At 44.0% G+C, this 21,954-nt stretch overlaps 1 protein-coding gene across 1 annotated transcript in view; it reads left to right on the forward strand.

Annotated features, from left to right (window-relative positions):
• coro1cb (coronin, actin binding protein, 1Cb) overlaps positions 1-9,631 on the forward strand; it is a 174,996-nt gene extending 165,365 nt beyond the window's left edge. The window contains exons 9-11 of the mRNA XM_059987928.1: positions 754-811; positions 5,408-5,635; positions 8,966-9,631. Of these exons, the coding sequence (XP_059843911.1) occupies positions 754-811; positions 5,408-5,635; positions 8,966-9,085 (406 nt within the window). The 3' untranslated portion in view covers positions 9,086-9,631. The remainder of the gene's footprint in view (positions 1-753; positions 812-5,407; positions 5,636-8,965) is intronic.
• Positions 9,632-21,954: the final 12,323 nt, after the last annotated feature.

The raw sequence follows: 21,954 nt of genomic DNA on the forward strand, positions 1-21,954 counted from the left end.
TGAAGCGGTGCAGGGAATAGGGCCAATGGCATTTCTTCCTGGATGAACCTAATGGGCTGCACCTTTCATGTTGTTATAAGTAGAAGATGGTTACAGGGCAGGTTTTGAATTTTATAATTTGGTATGTGTATGGGTGGCGGGGTGGAGATGCGTCTCTGCCAAAGGAGGTGCAAGGTGCTCTTTCCCTTCGCTAGCCTGCAAGTCACCCTTGGGCAAGGTGTAGCACCTGTTCAGCCCTCCGAACAAGGTCATGTGTACCCAGGATTATTATACAAGGTTAAATTTACAGTTCCCTTTCAACATCAATTCAACAGCTGAAGTGTCTCACTTGCTGCACACTGTAATTGCGTAGATTTGCCGTGATTAGCGATTTTCCTCTTTACTGGAAAAGTATGTGACAAGTTACTATATCATTTTGAATTTGGTCTGAAATCAGTTTTGAATCTGCACGCTCTATATGTAACAATATGTTTCTCTTCTCTGTTCAGAGACTTCAAAACTCTGTTCCTGGATTTGAACTGTTAGATCTCAAAATTTTAAAGATTTTTTTAAACTTCCAGTTTCAACCCATAACCTTCATATTCCTACATCTCCACATCTTTTGCAATGTTAAAAGCATCATTCGTGCATAATTTCACTAAATGTAACCCTCTTTTCCCAGTATAATCACCAGGATTTAGACATGAATGGCACCTTTTAATGAGCCCTGTATCTATCAGCTGCAGCATGCAATACACTATTTTCTGCTTGCAGGTTTTATAAACTTCATGAAAGGAAGTGTGAACCAATCATCATGACTGTGCCAAGGAAGGTGAGTAACACTTTCAGTGTCCATGCTTCTGCATTTTGAGGCAGAAGTGTAGAACCATTAGCAATTAATGTTAATTTCAGTAGCAACCGAACAACCTGAAGCCCTTGTGGGAACACAATCCGATCCGAGGGCTGCTGGGTTGTGCAGAAAGTGGAGCAGGTCCAGCAGCTTGTCTGGTGACCATTAACTGCGACAGATGTGTACGGTATCAAAACCTGTAACCCTGGGCCTCAGAGCATCCCTCATTCAACCGTTACTGACAAGCCAAGGGATCATCTCTGCTGGAAACAGCACCAGTCATATAAAAAAAAGATTGAGGGGATTAATCTGAGTGACATGCAATACAATGCAACTTGCTGCTGAATCACGTGCGGTAGACTAAGCTAAGTATTCCAATCACAAGTTGAGAATGATGATGAGCACTTAAACAGCTAATGGAAGGAGGCCCCCATATACCAATCCTCAAGGGCAGGGCTGCTAAAGACCTGTCTGCAATGAATTCCTCCATTTGCTGAGCTTTCTGAGATCCCTGTCATCGAAAAGGATGGTCTCCAGCATAACCTCTGTTCCACGTGGTGTTAAGGAACCACAGGGATCACTGGATGCACCAAAGACTATGGAACGTCACAGCTGTTACACTAAGACCTGCCCTCCAGACTAGGATGCGGCTCTGGCAGAGCTGTTTCAGTATAGTTGAAGTATGTCCTAGGCGGGGGGTGGGGGGTGGAGATGGGTCTCTACCACAGGGGGTGTAAGACGCTCCTTCCCTCAACTAGCCTACAGGTCACCCTTGGGCAAGGTGTAGCACCTGCTTCCCCCCCCCCACCCCTCCGATCAGCTGGTGCATTTCATAAGTCCCGGTTAGTGGGTCACCTGCCTTGTAAAGACACTGCCCGGAAGAAAGACAATAGCAAACCATTTCCCACATCGTATGATGCGACACATAAGGAATGAAGAGGTATATCCTATTCCCAAAGACAAGACAAATTTGGGCAGTGTTGTAGCATAGCAGTTAGCATATTGCTATTACAGAGCCAGTGAGCCAGGTTCAATTCTTGCCACTGTCTATAGGGAGTTTGTACATTCATTCTGTGCCTGCACGGGTTTCCGCCTCGTGCTTCTGTTTCTGTACGACCATAAGATATAGAGGCAGAAATAGACCATTCGGCCCATCAAGTTCACCCCAGCATTCAGTTACGGGCTGATCCAATTCTTCCAGTCATTCCTACTCCCCTGCCTTCTCCCCATACCCTTTGATGCTGTGGCTAATCAATAACCTATCTATCTCTGCCTTAAATGCACGCAATGATTTGGCCTCCACAGCAACAAATTCCACAGATTTACCACCCTCTGACGAAAGTAGTTTACCTGCATCTCTGTTCTAAATGGGCATCTTCCAGTGCTGAAGTTGTGCCTTCTTGTCCTAGACTCCCCTACCATGGGGAATATCTTTACCATATCTAATCTTTTCAGGCCTTTTAAAATCAGAAATGCTTTTATGAAATCTCCCCTCATTCTCCTGAACTGCAGGGAATACAGCCCAAGAGCTGCTAGGCGTTCCTCATATGGTAATCCTTTCATTCCTAGAATCACTCTCATGAATCTTCTCTGAACCCAATATATCCCTTCTAAAATAAGGAACCCAAATCTGCACACAATACTCCAAGTGTGGTCTCACAAAGGCCTTACAGAGCCTCAACATCACATCCCTACTCTTACATACTATACCTCTAGAAATGAGTGGCAACATTGTATTTGCCTTCTTCGCCACCAACTCAACCTGGAGGTTAATCTGTAGGGTATCCTGCACAAAGACTCCTAAGTCCCTTTCCATCTCTGCATTTTGAATTCTCTCCTCATCTAAATAATAGTCTGCCTGTTTATTTCTCCCACCAAAGTGCATGATCATACACTTTCCAACATTGTATTTCATTTGCCACTTCTTTGCCCATTCCGCTAAACTATCTAAGTCTCTCTGCAGCCTCTCTTTTTCCATAACACTACCTGCTCCTCCACCTATCTTTGTATCATTGGCAAATTTAGCCACAAATCCATTAATCCCATAGTCCAAATCATTGATGTACATCTTAAAAAGCAGCAGTCCCAACACCGACTGTCCCAATGTGGAAGCTAATCCATGCTTCCACATAGCAAGATGTAGACAGCATTTAGAAATGGGCTGATAAAGTAGTAAGTATGGGTGCCAGCCAATGACTGTATCCAACAAGAGGGAATTTGACCAGCTCTGGGCATTCTGTGGCTTTGCCATTGCCAAGTTTCCCATTGATTTTCTGATCAGAAGCCTAATTGAACCTATTACATAAACAGCATTTCAGATAGACAGTCCTGCCGAAGGGTTTCGCCCCAAATTGTCAACTGTACTTTTTTCCATAGGGGGGTGTTAAACATGACAGGAATACAGCAATACTCAAAGCAGATTCTTTATGTCCAGTTTTCACGGCTGTCAGCACTTAGCTGCTGTCCCACGCTGCTCACGTTTTTCTAATGGGAAAAAAACTCAGCAGGTTCGTCTTTAAATACAGGGTGCTTGGACTCGGGGTACCGAAGCAGTTTTGAAGGCTTCATTACCTCGTTAGACAGCCTCCCAGCCTGAACTCCAGCCTCTGCCCGCCTGCCGCCAGACGCCCTGGCCAGGGGCGGCTGGTCGCAGGTGGCGTGAGAGGACAAGGTCAGGGCTGCGGCGGTCGCAGTCTGGAGGGAGCGACTGACCGAGCGAGGAGTGTGACAGGGCCTTCCCGCCCCTCCTGTAGGATCTGTCGGCCGACAGAAGTTTGTTTTAGTAGATCGCAGCGTGGTAGCTGCTCTGCTACTTACAAAACCCTGAGCCCGAATTAGCTCGTTTGCGAATATTTTAGCACCGGGTTCCCCACAAACATTCAGTGTCGTAAGCAGGTTCAGAGGCGGCACCCATCTGTCCGTGCTCCGGGCCAGCAGCATCGGCACTTACCGCCGGCTGCACGAGGCGACTACTAGCACGCAGGTATCACTGCGTTTAGGCGGCTGATGATCTCGCATGTGTTCAAGGTCAACAGTGAGCATGACAGAATGAGGGAAGGTGCAGCTGACTCATATTGTTTCCTCGCGGCCTAGTGGTTGGGGACCACTGAAGTACACTGTGTAGTGCAGGGGAGCTATGCGCATGCGCACTAGGTAGAAAGAACAGAACTAAAACCGCACAACCCAGAAACAATCTCTCAACAGTATTTATGCATTTATTTTTCTTTTTTTTTTTGGGATCTACTGGGAAAGCCTCAAAGATCGACCGGTCAATCGCGATCGACAGGTTGGTGACCACTACTTTAGCAGAATAAACACAAGAGATTCTGTAGGTGCTGGAAATCCAAAGCAACACACACACACAAAATGCTGGAGGAGCTCAGCAGGTCAGGCAGCATCTATGGAACTGAATAAACAGTTGATGTTTTGGGCCGAGGCCCTTCATCAGGACTGGAATAATAGACAATAGGTGCAAAAGTAGACCATTCGGCCCTTCGAGCCTGCACCACCATTCTCGAGATCATGCCTGATCAACTACTATCAATACCCGGTTCCTGCCTTGTCCCCATATCCCTTGATTCCCCTATCCATAAGATACCTATCTAATATTAACATTCTGGTAATATACTAATATCACATGGCAGTATGGTCTGGCCTTGTCTGCAGTGCCAAGATTCCAAAAGTGAATCTTGAGTTTGTGGATCAAGAGAGCCATTTCCCTTACTGCCTCTGTTCTTGTGCTCTGGGAGTTGCCCTCAATTCGGTGTCTTTTTTTGAAAAGTAAAATTGCATGTAGCTGAGTTGTGCCATTCGGTTGTTCTATTGACTTCCTGTGGTGTATTACTTCCTATTTTATATCGTATTATTGTTACACATTGTGGTTATTGAGATTCTACACCTTCATGATTTACTTTAAGAATAACCATCTCCCATATCAGAGTAGAATAGGAGCTCGGTGCTTATCATATCTCACATTTAATATTTACGTAGCAGCAACTCAAATAAACTCACTGTAGAGGCCATGTATCTATTTTCTGTCTTATTTTGTACAATGTATTTGTATTATGGGTTACAGTACTTTGTCACGTGGGTTGGGCACGGTAGAAGTAAATTAGTATAGGCATGTATGCACCCTTTGTCTTAGTTCAGTTAGAGGTAGACTGAACAGGGTTTGGATGTTTTTCGTTGACTGCTAACTTTGCTTATTCCGCTATGTCACTTATTTCACTTCTTCTGATAACACTAATTTTGATGGCTCGTCTATGCTGGTTTCATAATAAAGAATCAAAACTACTTTTCTGGACTTGGAAGCACATCATGCAGTGTTGAATCTCTCACTCAGTCCCTTGGTGGGTTTGGTTTGTTTTACAAGTAGCTGCTACACTCACCACCTCCACCTGGCCAATGGTATTCAACAAGTCCTGGCAATACCAACAATACTAGTAACCGGAGAATTAATTTAAAAATACATATCATGGCACTAACTATAGTTCATCTAGCATTTTGTTTTCAACAAATGGATACTTTTTTTTTGCTTTGCTTTCTTCCAAATTAACTTATCTTTCATAATTTATCCAGTCGGACCTTTACCAGGACGATTTGTATCCGGATACAGCTGGACCAGAACCAGCAATGGAAGCGGACGAATGGTTTGAAGGGAAAAACAAAGACCCCATTCTCATCTCTCTGAAGGATGGCTATGTCCCTGTCAAAAACCGAGAGTTTAAACCTCAAAGAACCGTTTTAGACAGACCAAAGAGAAACGAAACTGGCAATACTGCCCTGAAGGGAACTTCTCCCAATGCAGTAAGTATATCATCAACCCTTCAATATTTTCTGTTCCCATTTCTTCCAAGCCCCAAATGCAGATCCTTTAAATCTGGTCCTTGCATTGTAATGAAATATATAGTAGTTTTGTTTTCTAATCCATAGCAAAAGTATCACCAGAAATGCAAAATTTTGTCCAGTCATCCTTCCTTCAACTGTGGCTGGGCTTGTACAGTGTAACTCCAATTCATCTACTTTTCTCAAAGTTCTTTTGGTTCATGCTTCATGGCCCCTTTACCTTCTGGCTTTGTTGATGAAAATTTAGTCATTTATGCACTAGAAACATTTATGGGACTCTTAGACTGGCTTATGGAGGACTAAGGGGGGGGAGGGCTAGATAGCTCTTGGTGCAGATTAAACAGTTGGCACAGCATTGCGGGCCTAGGGGCCTGCATTGTGCTGTAATATTCTTCCTGTTTTTCCAAGTGCACTGGAGGCAATAAAGATGGACTTGGAGAATTGTGTATGTGTGGGTGAGAGGGAGGGACGGGGCTTGTTTTGCTGCTGTTGCCTTGTGGTTTGCTGTGTTTTGTGTTGTACTGCCAACCATTGTAGGCACGCTGTGTTGGCACCAGAGCACGTGGTGGCACATGCAATTCGCCCTCGGTGCGAGTTAACACAGATGACACATCTCACTGTATTTTTTTAATGTACTCGTGATAAGTAAACTTGAATCTTGATCTTGAATCTTTATTCTCCCATAGAGCACAGGGCCTTTAGGTTTAGGTTCCCATTTTGAGAGAGAAAGGATGAGTTGAAAGCAATTTTTTTCTCAAAATGGACCCTTGGCTTAATAGTGGCGAGAAGTAGGAAAATTACGGCAGACTGTAATTCAGCATAGTATGAGTCTCAGCTAGAATGCTGTCTGTTCTGGGCATTAAACATAGTTTAAAATCTGGAACTCAAAACTACAGATGTACTTTCATTCTGGGTCCTCTTCGAGCTGTATATTTGAAATGAATGCTCCCAGTTCAAACAATGTCTCGTTTCACTTCAGTGAGCAGACAGTTCTCTTAAAACTACACGTTTCTCTTCTGAGAATCTATTGCCCTGCTTCACTGGTGGCCAGTTTCAGGAAGATCCAGTAGTGCTTGGTCCCATTAACAGTTACACATCCCTGCCTTCAGTACAGCTTTGCTTCATCTTTAAAGTTGCTGCCTTCTTAATCTGTGATTGGTTGGTTGTCCATACAATGACGATTAGATTTGTGCAGTTTTGTTGTAGGTGGCCGCTGAGTCCGTGTTGTGAGCGACATAGAGACATTCAAAGTAAGGAGATGAAAACTCTGCTGGATCTGGCAGTGGAGCCACTGCTATTGCTTTCCTTCCTTGTCAGGCAGAGATTAGTACTGCTCCGCATTTTAATCTGTATGACATTCCAAAATAATGTTCACTCGGCTGCTCCAAAAGTGTTCATTTCATTGGGCAGTGAATATGCATGGGTAAATTTGGCAGCTGATTTGAAAGACCGAATCCGCAGAAGTTCAACAATTTGCTTAGGTTTAATTTGTTAATGCAGATAGATCTTATTAAGGAAGAAGTATCTTGTTTTGCAGTCAAAGCCACATTGCAATCATCAAGAGTCAGTTTGAAAATGTTGACCCAGAATCCATTAAATGCCTTGTGCTTGTGAGGCAGGCAGCTGATGCAGATTCAATTACACAGGGTGCAACTAAGTCAAATTTTGACCAATTAAGGAAAACAAAGTAATAAAAACAAGTGAATCCTGCACATGGCACTAGTAGAAATATAAAATAGAACTTTGTTGTCATTGCACAAGGCATCAAGGTTACAATGCTACTGCAGTCTGAGCAAAAGTGATATTTACAATACCTGCAGTATGACTTAATTTTTAAAAAATTCCCGTACTTACATGCAACAAGTGACTTCGATGGTCAAAGGCTGTTGGCAAACATTATTCAGCTGCACAACAGCCCTCAGGAAGAAGCTGTTTTTCAGTCTTACTGTCTTGGCTAAGATGTCTCTGTATCTCCTACCAGATGGCAGGAGACTGAACAGACAGTGTCTGGGATGGGATGAATCCTTAATAATGTTACGAGTGTGCCGTAGGCATCGAGAGTTGTGGATTATCTCCAGGTCCGGTAGTTGAATCTCAGTGATGTGTTGAGGCACTCTAATTACCTGTTGGAGTGCTTTGTGATCTGTCTTGCTGCAGCTAGAGTACCACAGTCATTCCGTATGTCAATATATTCTCTTTCACACATCAATAATGTTGGTCAACAATTTTTGAGGCAGATTAGCTCTCAAACCCCTTTGGTGGTACAATCCAGAAGACATGAAAGGCAGGAGAACTTAAAAATTATTTAAAGACCCATGCATCAACCAATTTGCTCTGGTAAATTTGCAGATATGGGATAAACTTCAAGGTGATATGATTAGATGTGGGTTGAGTTCTCATTGTTAGCCAGGGTCCAATGGAATTGCACCCACAGCTCTTTACTCTGCCATGAGACCTTTTATATCCAGCTGAGTGTCACGCAATCACCCTACATTGTGAAAATAAATACTACATAACGATAAACTACACCCAGTATAGGTCTCTGGTCAATATTACATCCCTCCACCGCCACCCCCCCCCCCCCCCCCACTAGTCAAAACAATTTCTTGCCCTATTCAGTTAACTGAAACATTTCATCAATGTGTACACCCTCAGTGTCTTCCACAAGTCCTTTAGAGGCCATTATTTTCTCCTTTGCCAGTTGGCTAATACCACCCATACATTATATTTTGTTTGCATTAGCCACTGGGTTTGTGTCCTGCAACATTGGGATCACAGTTCTCATTAGTTTTAGCAGTTTTTGAAACTGAGTTTGCTGACAAGTGTTGGCAATTCTGTTATAAATGTCCTGCATTTCCCCCCATTGCTGGGGAAACCACTAGCTGAACCTGCCTCACATTTGGCCCTGTACTTGGAGCAATGAGCCCATTTGTTTGAATAGAGAGGGGTGGCTTTGACTTACAAAGGGTAAGTAAAGATCTTCTTTAGGGGTAAGCTCTTGTGTCTCACCAATAGTAGCAATGTTTGGTACAAGGTACTTGCCAAAGCTTTGAGCTTTGATACTCTATACAAGATACCTTTCAAATTCCATTTTTGCACTTCATTCCTGTACTAATTTTAATTTTACTACCTATTTCCAGTACTGCATTTCCTGGTTCTTCGCTGAAATGTGCAGCAGTTTGTTAACAATGGCTCAAGTGTTCACTTATGTTGCTTATCTTTTTTGCTCATTGAGCTGATTCCAACAGTGTGCAAGATGGATGAAACGTGTTCCTCTTCTGTTTTTTTTAGAATTCCGAATCCAAGTTGGAAGAGTTGGTGCGGGAGATTAAAACTCTGAAGGCCACTGTAGCCAGCCAAGATGAACGCATTGCCAACCTTGAGAATCAGATGGCCAAGATAGCTGTTTGAAGCTTGTATTATGCTTAATTATGGGGGTACAATTGTCTGGTGTGTATTATCAGATTCTCCAAAACCAAACTCTAACCCTCGTTCCCCTGCCATTGGTCGAAGCACCTTCAGCTTTTCAGTATCAAATTACCCTTTTTCTTTTTTTCCTTTCTCAGTGGACTAACTTTGGTTAAAATTTGAAAAACAATACACCTTTCTTTTTAAATAGAATTTATTTTCTGGATTTTTAATGCCACGAGGAAACTACTCTTCTCTACATTCTCCACATCAAAAAGAGTATTAATTTTTTTTATTCCTAACTCGAGTCCTATGCATATTATCAAAGGTGTGCTTTACTCTAATACTAGAGTGATTTCCAGGTTAAATGGGCTTGTCTGTCTTCTATCTGTCAGGTACCTGTTTTTAAGTGACTACACATTCCATGTACAAGTGTACAGCACCATTGAAGAACGCTTAATGGGTTCAGCTCTTATAGAGCAAAAGAAATGGTGATCTGTCATTAAGTATACTTGCAATTACAAAGATAAAATGTTGTTTATAAAATTACTCTGGTGTTTTGTGTTTTTTTTTATTCCAGCTTTTTAGCAATATGAATCAAGGGGCTCTCTTTCAGAAATATTTACTGCCTGTTACACCACTAGTGATTAGGGCAGCAATGAAAGTCCTCCATTTCTGGTGGTGTCCTGGGCTTCTTTTATCATGTTAGTAGCTTCCTCTCGGTTTTCACTTCTGTCAGTCATGCAAGTCCCGGCTGGAGACTCAGGAATACTGTTGCACTCAGGTGTAGAAGGATTCTTCATTGCTGCTTCCATAACAATTTTGTTTCACCAGTGAACACTTGAACCTGAAAGACAGGTGGACCACTCTTAGTCTGGTCTTTACCCTTTGACCTGTTGGGCTTGGGTGACCTACCAAGAGCCAAAGCGTAAAGCCCTGACTCCAGCTGACATAGCTCTCTGGGTCATTGAGGCACGCAAGCCTCCAAACCACGACAAGGTTGTGGTCCTCTTGGAGATCTTTAGGAAATGCTCCAATTTAAAAAAAACCTCAGTAGATGCTAAAAAGACTTGTGTGTGGACAGAGCAGGAGAGTGGACATCAGCGAGTTAGACCAGTGGGAAGAATTTAAAAGGAGAGCATTTTTTCTTCAGCGGTTTGACAGAGACAGAGTTGCGCAGTTGCGTGGACAGAATTTTAAAAGAAGACAGCTTTATAGAGCAGGCTTTGGAGTAGAGGGAATCAGAGTAGGAGGGCTTTGGTGATAACCGGTCGAGGCGAGGTAAGTTACTTGTGAAGAATAGGAAGTATGTCTGTGAGGCCAGTGTTCTGTACTGGGTGTCGGATGTGGGATACCTGTAGACTCCCAGCCTCCCGGACGGCCACATCTGCACCAGGTTCGTTGAGCTGCAGCTCCTTAAGAACCAGGTTAGGGAATGGGAGATGCAGCTCGATGACCTTCATCTGGTCAGGGAGGATGAGGAGGTGTAGATAGGAGATATAGGCAGGTAGTGACACCGGGGCCTTGGGAGACAGGTAAGTGGGTTACAGAAGAGGGAAGGGCTGGAGTCAGGTACTAGATAGTACCCTTGTGGCTGTTCCCCTTGACAATAAGTACTCCTGTTTGAGTACTGTTGGGGGGAGGGGGTTGCGGTGGACAGCCTACCTGGGGGAAGCAACAGTGGCTGCGCCTCTGGCACAGAATCTGGCCCTGTGGCTCAGAAGGGTAGGGAAAGGAAGAGGATGTCAGTAGTGATAGGGGACTCTATAGTTAGGGGGTCAGACTATAGATGCAGGAAAGAAACTCGGATGGTAGTTTGCCTGCCAGGTGCCAGGGTCTGGGATGTTTCTTATCACGTCCATGATATCCTGAAGTGGGAAAGTGAACAGCCAGAGGTCATGGTACATATTGATACCAACAACATAAGTAGGAAAATTGAGAAAGTCCTGAAAACACACTACAGGGAGTTGGGAAAGAAGCTGAGAAGAAGAACCACATGGGTCATAATCTCTGGATTACTGCCAGTGCTACGCGACAGTGAGTGAGGTGGAAGATAAATGTGTGGCTGAGGGATTGGAGCAGAAGCAAGGATTCAGATTTCTGGATCATTGAGACCTCTTTTGGGGCAGATGTGACCTGTACAATAGGATGGGTTGCACTGGGGGACCAATATCCAGGCAGAGAAGTTTGCTAAGGCTACTGGGGAGAGTTTAAAACTAGAATTGCTGGGGGGTGGGAACCGAACTGAAGAGACAGAGGAAGGGCAGTTGGCTCACAAATAGAGAAAGGTTGTAGGTAGTGTTAGGGAAAGGATAGGCAGGTGATTGAGAAGGCTTGTGCTCAGATCGATGGTTTGAGATGTGTTATTTTAATGCAAGGAGTATCATGAACAAAGCGGATGAGCTTAGAGCGTGGATCAGCACTTGGAGTTATGATGTTCTGACCATTACAAAGACTTGGATGGTGCAGGGGCAGGAATGGCTACTTAAGGTCCTAGGCTTTAGATGTTTCAGAGAGGATGGGGAGGCGGGGTTGGAAAAGGTGGGGACATGACATTGCTGATCAGAGTTAGTGTCACAGCTGCAGAAAAGGAGGAAGTCATGGAGTGACTGTCTACAGAGTCTCTGTGGCTGGAAGTTAGGAACAGGAAGGGGTCAATAATTCTACTGGGTGTTTTTTTTAATAATAGACCACCCAATAGAAACAGGGACATCAATAGGGAGATGGATTCTGGAACAGTGCAATAATAACAGGGTTGTCACAATGGGAGATTTTGATTTCCCTGATATTGATTGGCATCTCCCTAGAGCAGGGAGTTTGTTAGGTGCTTTCAGGAAGGTTTCCTGACACAATATGTAGATAAGCCTCCAAGAGGAGAGGCTGTACTTGATCTGGAATTGGGAATTGAACCTGGTCAGGTGTCAGGTCTCTCAGTGGGAGAGCATCTTGGAGATATTGATCACAATTCTATCTCCTTTAACATAGCATAGGAGAGAGATAGAGCTTTCGGAAAGCAAGTGGGATAAGTCACCAAGACCGAACGAGATATACCCCAGGCTACTGTGGGAGGCGAGGGAGGAGATTGCTGATCCTCTGGCGATGATGTTTGCATCATCAATGGGGACAGCAGAGGTTCCAGAGGATTGGAGGGTTGCAGATGTTGTTCCCTTATTCAAGAAAGGGAGTAGAGGTAGCCCTGGAAATTATAGACCAGTGAGTCTTACCTCAGTGGTTGGTAAGTTGATGGAGAAGATACTGGGAGGCAGGATTTATGAACATCTGGAGAGGTATAATATGATTAGGAATAGTCAGCATGGCTTTGTCAAAGGCAGGTCGTGCCTTATGAGCCTGATTGAATTTTTTGAGGATGTGACTAAACATATTGATGAAGGTAGAGCAGTAGTGTATATGGATTTCAGCAAGGCATTTGATAAGGTACCCCATGCAAGGCTTATTGAGAAAGTAAGGAGGCATGGGATTCGGGGAGGCCTTGCTTTGTGAATCCACAATTGGCTTTCCCACAGAAGACAAAGAGTGGTTGTAGATGGGTCATATTCTGTGTGGAGTTCAGTGACCAGCGGTATGATCAGTTCTGAGGCCCCTTCTCTTCGTGATTTTTATAAATGACCTGGATGAGGAAGTGGAGTGATGGGCTAGTAAATTTGATGATGACACAAAGGTTGGGGGTTTGTGGATAGTGTGGAGGGCTGTAAGATTTTACAATAGGACATTGATAGGATGCAAAACTGGGTTGAGAAGTGGCAGATGGAGTTCAACCCAGATAAGTGTGAGTTGATTCATTTAGATAGGTCAAATATGGCAAAATATAGTATTAATGGTAAGACTCTTGGCAGTGTGGAGGATCAGAGGAATTTTGGGGTCTGAGTTCATAGGACACAAAGCAGCTGTGCAGATTGATTGGTTAAGAAGGCATATGGTGTATTGGCCTACATCAACGATGTGATTGAGTTCAAGAGCTGAGGTAATGTTACAGCTATATAGGACCTTGGTCAGACCCCACTTGGAGTATTGTGTTCAGTTCTGGTCACCTCACTACAGGAAGGATGTGGAAACTATAAAAAGAGTGCAGAGGAGATTTACAAGGATGCTGCCTGGTTTGGGGAGTATGCCTTATGGAAACAGGTTGAGTGAACTCGGCCTTTTCTCCTTAGAGCAACAGAGGATGAGAGGCATTGATTGTTTTGATACTCAAAAGCTTTTCCCAGGGCTGAAATGGCTAACAAAGAGAGAGCACAGATTTAAGGTGCTTGGAAGTAGGTACAGAGGAGATGTCAGGTAAGTTTTTTATGCAGAGGGTGGTGAGTGCATGGAATGGGCTGCCGGCAACCGGATATAATAGGGTCTTTTAAGAGACTCTTGGATAGGTACATGTAGCTTAGAAAAATAGAGGGCTATGGGTAACCCTAGGTATTTTCTAAGTACATGTTCAGCACAGCATTGTGGGCCAAAGGACCTATATTGTGCTGTAGGTTTTCTATGTTTCTGTGTTACCATTTTGCATTTTCCAGCATTACAAGCAAGAAAACTCATTTTTCTGATACAGGCAGTCCCCAGGTTATGAAAGAGTTCCGTTCATGAGTCCGTCTTTAAGTCAGATTTGTATGTAAGTCGGAACAGGTACATCCGGTATTATTTAGTGTCAGTCTTAGTGTATAGTATATATTTTACCTTTCTATGCATATAAAACACTTAAGAACTGCATGTATTTCAATAATTAAGCCACTGCATTGCTTAGTAATAATTGTAGCTTTCATTGGGGCAGGGCCTTTCACATGCTCCATTATTCTCACTTTATCCTTTACCTGTATCCTTCAAAGTTGTTCAGATCGTTGACCGACTGTAGCCTAAAGCTTTTCCAGTGAGGGATGGCGTTTCACCACTTTCCAATTGCTTTATTCCATTTTATTTTCAATCGCGATCATTTTCTGTGAACTGAACAGAAAACTGGATTTTATGTTCTATCACTGAGCAGCAGTGAACCGTCTGATTGGCCTATCAGAGGTCTCTTTAGGAACTAGTTGATCAGCATTTCTGATCTGACTATTGTTCACAATCTCACTTAATAAAAAAAAATACAGCAGCAACTGCGGGCGGTGGGTCTTGTGCTGCTCCGGGTCCTAAAACCCACCTTCACTGAGAAAAGTTAAATGGGACAATGCGGGGGTCCAGGGTGAATCTTGCTAAGAAACATTTAAGCCAAATACAATGTTACACACTCAACACAGTGTCGACGGCAATGACTTAAAATGGTGGACGGTGTCGTGATCTGACTTAATATGGCGGACAGCGTTCTTCTCCCTCCATTCATAAGTGCGAGTTGTCCGTAAGTCAAGTGTTCATAACTCGGGGACTGCCTGTAGTGCTTTTGCTCACTGGTGTCAGCTCTACAAAGGCTACAAGTTATGGGCTCAAGGAAGGAGAATCTTTTCCTTGAGTTCAATCAGTAACATTGCAGTGTTGAGAAAGAAGGCATGTGTGTCCCTAGAGTTGGTAGTTTGGTAACAAATTGGACCGAGGGAGATCAATCCTACTTTTGTTTCTTTAAAACAGGGGTTCCCAACCTCTTTTATGCCCTGAACTAATAGTATTAAGCAAGGGGTCCGTGGATCCCAGGTTGGGAACCTCTGCTTTAAAAGGATCAGATTCAGATTATTTATTTGTTACATGTACATTGAAACATACAGCGCAGTTCATCATTTGCATTAACGACCAACACAACCTAAGTAGGTGCTGGGGGCAGCTTGCAAGTGTTGCTACATATTCTGTGCCCACAATGTTCTGAGAACGGCAGCAGCAAAGCAAGCCCTTTCCACCCACAGACAGTCCTCCATCCCCAGAGCAGGTTGTTGCTGAGCCTCCAGCCTCCATAGACATCAGATCCCCGACCTCCCCATTATACTGAGAAATTCTATCACTACCTTATTGAAAATGTTTTAAAATATCTGTGCTCTTTGGGAGTGTGCCAAATTATTATTGATCCATAGCACCCTTTTACTTAAGCAACACTGGGCCAAAATAACTTTGAATGGAGCATTTGGTTAGAAGAAATGTTATTGTTTTTGCTGAATGAGAGACCTTAGTCTTTTTTTGGTTATCAGTCTTCTGAGATTATCTATGGGAGTAGTTAATGTGAAGGTGAGGGAACTAAAACAAAGATTGTAATGCAATGGAGCCTTCATGGGCTGCCTTTGAAGGTGGGAAAGCAGATTGCTGGACAGAAGGGACTAAGAGTGGTGGATCAAGTTCAGGAAGAGAGGTGCCGTGTACATGAATGGGAGTCAGGGCAAAGAGAACAGGTTATTGTGGCTGGTAAAGGACATTGGGGAGGGCAAGTTGCTGGACACGGCTTACTAGCATTTAAAGAAGAAAACTGACAGATTGTGTGAAATGTTCATGTGGTGGATCTGAATGAGGTGGCTTTGTAGGGTTAGGATTAGTGGGACTTTGAAGGCTGACATTTAAGACGTGGAAGGGGCTAGGAGAGAACAATGACCAGCATACACGTGGAATGAGAGGAGCTGGGTCAGGTTTGTGTGAATGGTGTTTACATTTCAACAGTCAAGTTTATTATTCTTCAACAAGTGTAAATAATGTGCTTCCGTGGAAGCAGTGGGCTTCGGCGTAAGGGGACTTCGGTAAGCCTGTGTGATTGCTCGCTGAGGGGTAGAAGGTAAGGTCGCTAGGTGCTTTTTAGACATTCTATCAATCCAGTTCAGGTATGGGGGAGACAGTCAGAGCAGTGGTGTGCTCCGTATGCAGGATGTGGGAGTTGGAGCGGGAGCTGGATGAACTACGGATCATTCGGGAGGCAGAGGCAGAGATAGATAGGAGTTATCAGGAGGTAGTCACACCAAAAATCCAAGAAGTAGACAGATGGGTGATGGTCCAGAGAGGCAGGGGGAGCAGGCAGAGAGAGCAGAGCATCCCTGCACCATTCCCATTAACAATAAGTATACCGTACTGGATACTGTTGATGGGGATGACCTACCAGGAATGAGTTGTAGTGGTCCTGCCTCTGGCACAGAGGTTGAACCCTAAACTAGAAAGGGGAGGAGGGAAGAGAAGTGAGCGATAGTTTTAGGGGATTCTATAGTCGGGGCAGATAGGAGATTTTGTGGGGCAGATCGGGAGTCTCAGATGGTATGTTGCCTCCCTGGTGCCAGGGTCCGGGACATCTCAGATCGGGTGCAGGCTATTCTTGAGAACGAGGGCATGAACCCAGATGTAGTGGTCCATGTAGGGACCAACGATGTAGGTAAGGTGAGTGAAGGGGTCTTGCTTAGAGAGTTCAGGGAGTTAGGAGTGAAGCTGAAAGGCAGGACCTCCAGGGTGACAATCTCGGGATTGCTACCTGTGCCACGTGCGAGTGAGGCGAAGAATAGAATGATTATGCACATTAATACGAGGCTGAGAGCATGGTGCAGGGAGGAAGGGTTCAGGTTTTTGGATAATTGGTCTTTGTTCCAGGGACATGGGGATCTGTTTTGAAGGGACAGTCTATATCTGAACTGGAGGGGTACTAACATTCTTGCAAGAATGTTTGCCAGTGCTGCTCGGCGGGGGGGGGGGGGGGGGTGGTTTAAACTAGATGTGCAGGGGGCAGGGATCCAGATTACGAGAGAAGATGATATGATGAAGGATAAGGGACAGGTGGGGAATACAAGTTTCCCAAATATTAATTGTGTAAAGAAGAAAGGTGAGACAGAACATGTGTTGGAAAAGTTACATGTACAGAGGGTTGGTCAGAAGGAGCATGGAGTTAAATATGTAGAAGGTTTGGGTGATCTTGAGAAGGTCATCAAAATTCAAGGTGCAATTAGCCCAATGGAAGTTCAAGGAGCTGGGTTAGGTACAATAGACAGTGTTTTAAGCAAAGAGAGGAGGAACGGGCTAAGAATTCTATACTTGAATGTGCGTAGTGTCAGAAATAAGACAGATGAGCTTGAAGCTCAGATGAAAATGGGGAACTACGATATTGTTGGGATAACGGAGACATGGCTGCAAGGGGATCAGGCCTGGGAATTGAGTGTACCAGGGTATACGTGCTATCGTAGAGACAGAAATATGGGAAGAGGGGGTGGGGTGGCCCTGTTGGTGAGGAATGAGATTCAGTCCTTAGCAAGAGGTGACTTGGGAACAGGGGAAGTAGAGTCAGTGTGAATTGAGCTGAGGAACAGTAAGGGTAAAAAGACCCTAATGGGTGTTGTGTACAGGCCCCCAAACAGTAGCGTGGATATTGGGTACAAGTTGATTAGGGAGTTAACATTGGCATGTGCTAAAGGTAATGCAGTCGTTATGGGAGATTTCAACATGCAGGTGAACTGGGAGAATCAGGTAGGTGCTGGACCCCAGGATAGGGAGTTTGTGGAGTGTCTAAGGGATGTATTTTTGGAACAGCTTGTGCTTGAGCCAACCAGGAACGAGGCTATTTTGGACTTGGTGATGTGTAATAAACAGGAATTGATAAGTGATCTTGAAGTAAAGGAGCCATTAGGAAGTAGTGATCATAACATGATAAGTTCTTATCTACAATTTAAGAGGGATAAGGGCAGATCAGAGGTGTCAGTGTTGCAATTAAATAAAGGAGACTATGGAGCCATGAGGGAAGAGCTGGCCAAAGTTAAATGGGCGGATGCCCTGGCAGGAAAGACAATGGATCAGCAGTGGCAGATATTCTTGGGGATAATACAAAAGATGCAAAAGCAGTTCATTCTAATGAGAAGGAAGGATTCAAAGAGGGGGAAGGGGCCACAGGGGTAGACAAAGGAAGTCAGAGATTGTATAGCATTAAAGAAAAAGAAGTATGACAGGGCTAAGATGAGTGGGAATACAGATGATTGGGAAAGTTTTAAGGAACAGCAGATCTTAACTAAAAAAGCAATACGGAGAGAAAAAATCAGGTATGAGCTCAGTCTAACCAGGAATATAAAAGGGGATAGCAAAAGCTTTTTTAGCTATGTGAAGAGAAAGAAGATAGTTAAGAACAATGTTGGCCCCTTGAAGAATGAATTGGGAGAAATTGTTATAGGAAACAGGGAAATGGCAACAGAATCTAATGCGAATCTAATTAGATCTGTCTTCACCAGAGAGGACACAAGCAATCTCCCAGATGTATGGATGGGCCAGGGTCATAAGATATCAGAGGAATTGAGACAGATTGACATTAGGAAAGAAACTGTGATGAGTAGACTGGTAGGACTGAAGGCTAATAAATCCCCGGGTCCAGATGGTCTGCATCCGAGGGTTCTAAAAGAGGTGGCTCAGGAAATTGCAGATGCATTGGTAATCATTTTCCAATGTTCCTTAGATTCAGGATCAGTTCCTGAAGATTGGAGAGTGGCTAATGTTATCCCACTTTTCAAGAAGGGAGGGAAGGAGAAAACGGAGAACGTCAGTCATGGGGACGATGCTTGAGTCCATTATTAAGGACGAAATAGTGGCACATCTAGATGGCAGAAATAGGATTAGGCCGAGCCAGCATGGATTTACCAAGGGCAAATCATGCTTGACTAATCTGTTGGAGTTTTTTGAGGGTATAACAAGGATGTTAGACGAGGGTAAGCCAGTGGATGTTGTGTACCTAGATTTTCAGAAGGCATTCGATAAGGTGCCACATAGGAGATTGGTGAGTAAAATCAGAGCTCATGGCATTGGGGGCAGGGTTTCAACATGGATAGAAAACTGATTGGCAGATAGAAAGCAAAGGGTAGCAGTGAATGGGTGTTTCTCAGACTGGCTGGAGGTGACTAGTGGGGTACCACTGGGCTCTGTATTGGGACCACAGCTCTTTACGATTTATGTCAATGATTTAGATGAGGGCATTGAAAACTATACCAGCAAGTTTGCTGATGATACTAAACTGGGTGGCAGTGTGACATGCGAAGAGGACGTTAGGAGAATACAGGGGGACTTGGATAGGCTGGGTGAATGGGCAGATACTTGGCAGATGTCATTCAATGTGAATAAATGTGAAGTTATCCACTTTGGAAGCAGGAACAAGAGGGCAGAGTATTGTCTGAATGGTGTAGAGTTCGGTAAGGGAGAAATGCAAAGAGACCTAGCAGTCCTAGTTCACCAGTCAATGAAGGTGAATGAGCAAGTGCAACAGGCAGTCAAGAGGGCAAATGGAATGTTGGCCTTTATTACAAGGGGAATTGAGTACAAGAGCAAGGATGTCCTTTTGCATTTGTACAGGGCCCTGGTGAGACCACATCTGGAATATTGTGTACAGTTTTGGTCTCCAGGTTTAAGGAAGGACATTCTGGCAATTGAGGAAGTACAGCGTAGATTCACTAGGTTGATTCCTGGGATGGCAGGGCTGTCTTACGCAGAGAGATTGGAGAGATTGGGCTTGTACACACTGGAACTGAGGAGATTGAGAGGGGATCTGATTGAAACGTTTAAGATAATTAAAGGATTTGATAGGATTGAGGCAGGAAATATGTTCCAGATGTTGGGAGAGTCCAGTACCAGAGGGCATGGATTGAGAATAAGAGGTCAGTTATTTAAAACAGAGTTGAGGAAGAACTTCTTCTCCCAGAGAGTTGTGGAGGTGTGGAATGCACTGCCTCGGAAGACGGTGGAGGGCAATTCTCTGGATGCTTTCAAGAAGGAGCTAGATAGATATCTGATGGATAGGGGAATCAAGGGATATAGGGACAAGGCAGGGACTGGGTATTGATAGTGAATGATCAGCCATGATCTCAGAATGGCGGTGCAGACTCGAGGGGCCGAATGGTGTACTTCTGCACCTATTGTCTATTGTCTAATTGTTACTCCAAATCTGATGGAGCATAAGATAAGCACAATAGCATAAAGAACATAATACATATTAAAGCAATCCTGTAAAACACAGTATACAATAACTGTGCACATGAAGTGACGCCAGGTGGTGGGGATGTGGTGGGATGGGTTAATGGGTGGAGCTGATGATCAGCATGATGGTTTGGGGGCATTAACTGTTTAATGTCAAGCTGATAATTTTAAGGCTTTAGATGTGGGAGAAAGCTCCTCCTTAGTATATTTCACCCACAGCAATGGTACTCTTATAGCAACAGGTTGTTTTGTAAACTTAAGCTTCAGATATCGGATTTAAAGTATTTGGTTTGGTATTTAATATGCTGAGAATATAAATTTGAAGGCAAAGAATAAATGACTCAAACAATTTAGTGTTTAACCAATGGATCTGACATATCCTATAGAGAAAGTGAACTGTAGCTACAGATCCTGCTCAGCTACAGAACATTGTTGAGGAGGAAATCCAGTGCTTCACCGGAAGCCTGCACCAATGTGAGGCATTGAGTCATTAAATATTGTCTGGCCTCAGGTGGAAGTGACCAAAAGCCTCTTGCCAGGCTCTGAACCACGAAGCGATGCAGTACATATTGTGACTGCATTCGCTGGATTCTAGACTGGTTTTGTTTTAACTAATTCCTTACAATGTTGTTTCGATCCTGATCCCACAGCAGTTACTTTATTGTCCTTTCTGTAGTTACATCCACTCCATTAACATCTCCAGAGCCGTTTTGCGTTGGTCTCATGCACCAAGTGATGGAGAAAAGCTCAGATCTTTACGCAGTGCATTGAGCCAGAATAAGGCAAAACACTAACAATGCAGAATAAAGTGTCAAAGATACTGAAAAAAGTGCAAAGCAGGCAAACAATAAAATGCCAGATGATGATGTGCAGAAGATTCACTTTCAGATTTACTTATCGTGTATGCAGCTGAATCAGGTTTAGTATCACTGGGAAAATGGCATGAAATTCATTGACTTTGTAGCAGTAGTACAATGCAATACATAATATGAAAAAAACATGAATTATACTAAGTACATACACTGTATCAAATAGTTGAAAGTGCCAAAAAAAGGAAATAAAAAAGCAGTGCAGTAGTGTTCATGGGTTCAATGTCCATTCAGAAACCACATGGCAGAGGGGAAGAAGCTGTTCCTGAATCGTTAAGTGTGTGTCTTCAGGCTCCTGTACCTCCTCCCTGATGGTAGCAGTGAGAACAGGGCATGATGGGGGTCCTTAGTGATGGATGCTGTCTTTTTGAGGCATTGCTCCTTGAAGATGTCCTGGATACTACGGAGGAGCAGACCAAGTTTACTACTCTCTGCATCTTATTTTGATCCTGTGCAGTAGCTGAACTACCCCTCTCCCCCAGCCACCCACACCAGGTGGTGATACAGCCAGTTAGAATGCTCCCAATGGTATATCAGTAGAAACATGCGAGTGAAATGTGTCATTTACATCAACAGTGATGTTCTAGGGCAGCCCACAAGTGTCGCCACACATCCTACGCCAACGTGGCATACCCAACAGAACAGCTACTCGTATGGAGTAACCAAACTCATTAACAATTTGAAAAAGGCAAATTATATATAGTTTGCAGGAATTGGGTGTATGGCCCCTGAAAGCCTGTTGTTCATCTCATCTTGTCCTCATTTCCATTTTCCGATCTCATTCACACAAGGACATCTTCAAGAAGGTGCCTCAAAAAGGTGGCATCTATCATTAAAAATCCCCATTACCCAGGACATGCCTTGTTCTCATTGCTATTCTGAGATACAGCACAGTTACAGGCCCTTCTGGCCCAATGACCCCTCACTGTCCAATTACACCAATTAACCTACCAACCCATATGACTTTGGAATGTGGGAGCAGACTGGGCCATGTGAGGAAACCCACATGGTCGAGTGGGGTGGTGGGCGGATGGGGTGAGAGCAGATGTGCGTGAACCCCACTCAGGATAGGGTTCCCCTCGTCCTCACCTACCACCCCACCAGCCTCTGGGTCTAACGTATAATTCTCCGTAACTTCCTCCATCCTCAATGGGATCCCACTACCAA

The sequence above is a fragment of the Hypanus sabinus genome, chromosome 13, assembly GCF_030144855.1.
Source record: "Hypanus sabinus isolate sHypSab1 chromosome 13, sHypSab1.hap1, whole genome shotgun sequence".
Classification (NCBI taxonomy): Eukaryota; Metazoa; Chordata; class Chondrichthyes; order Myliobatiformes; family Dasyatidae; genus Hypanus; species Hypanus sabinus.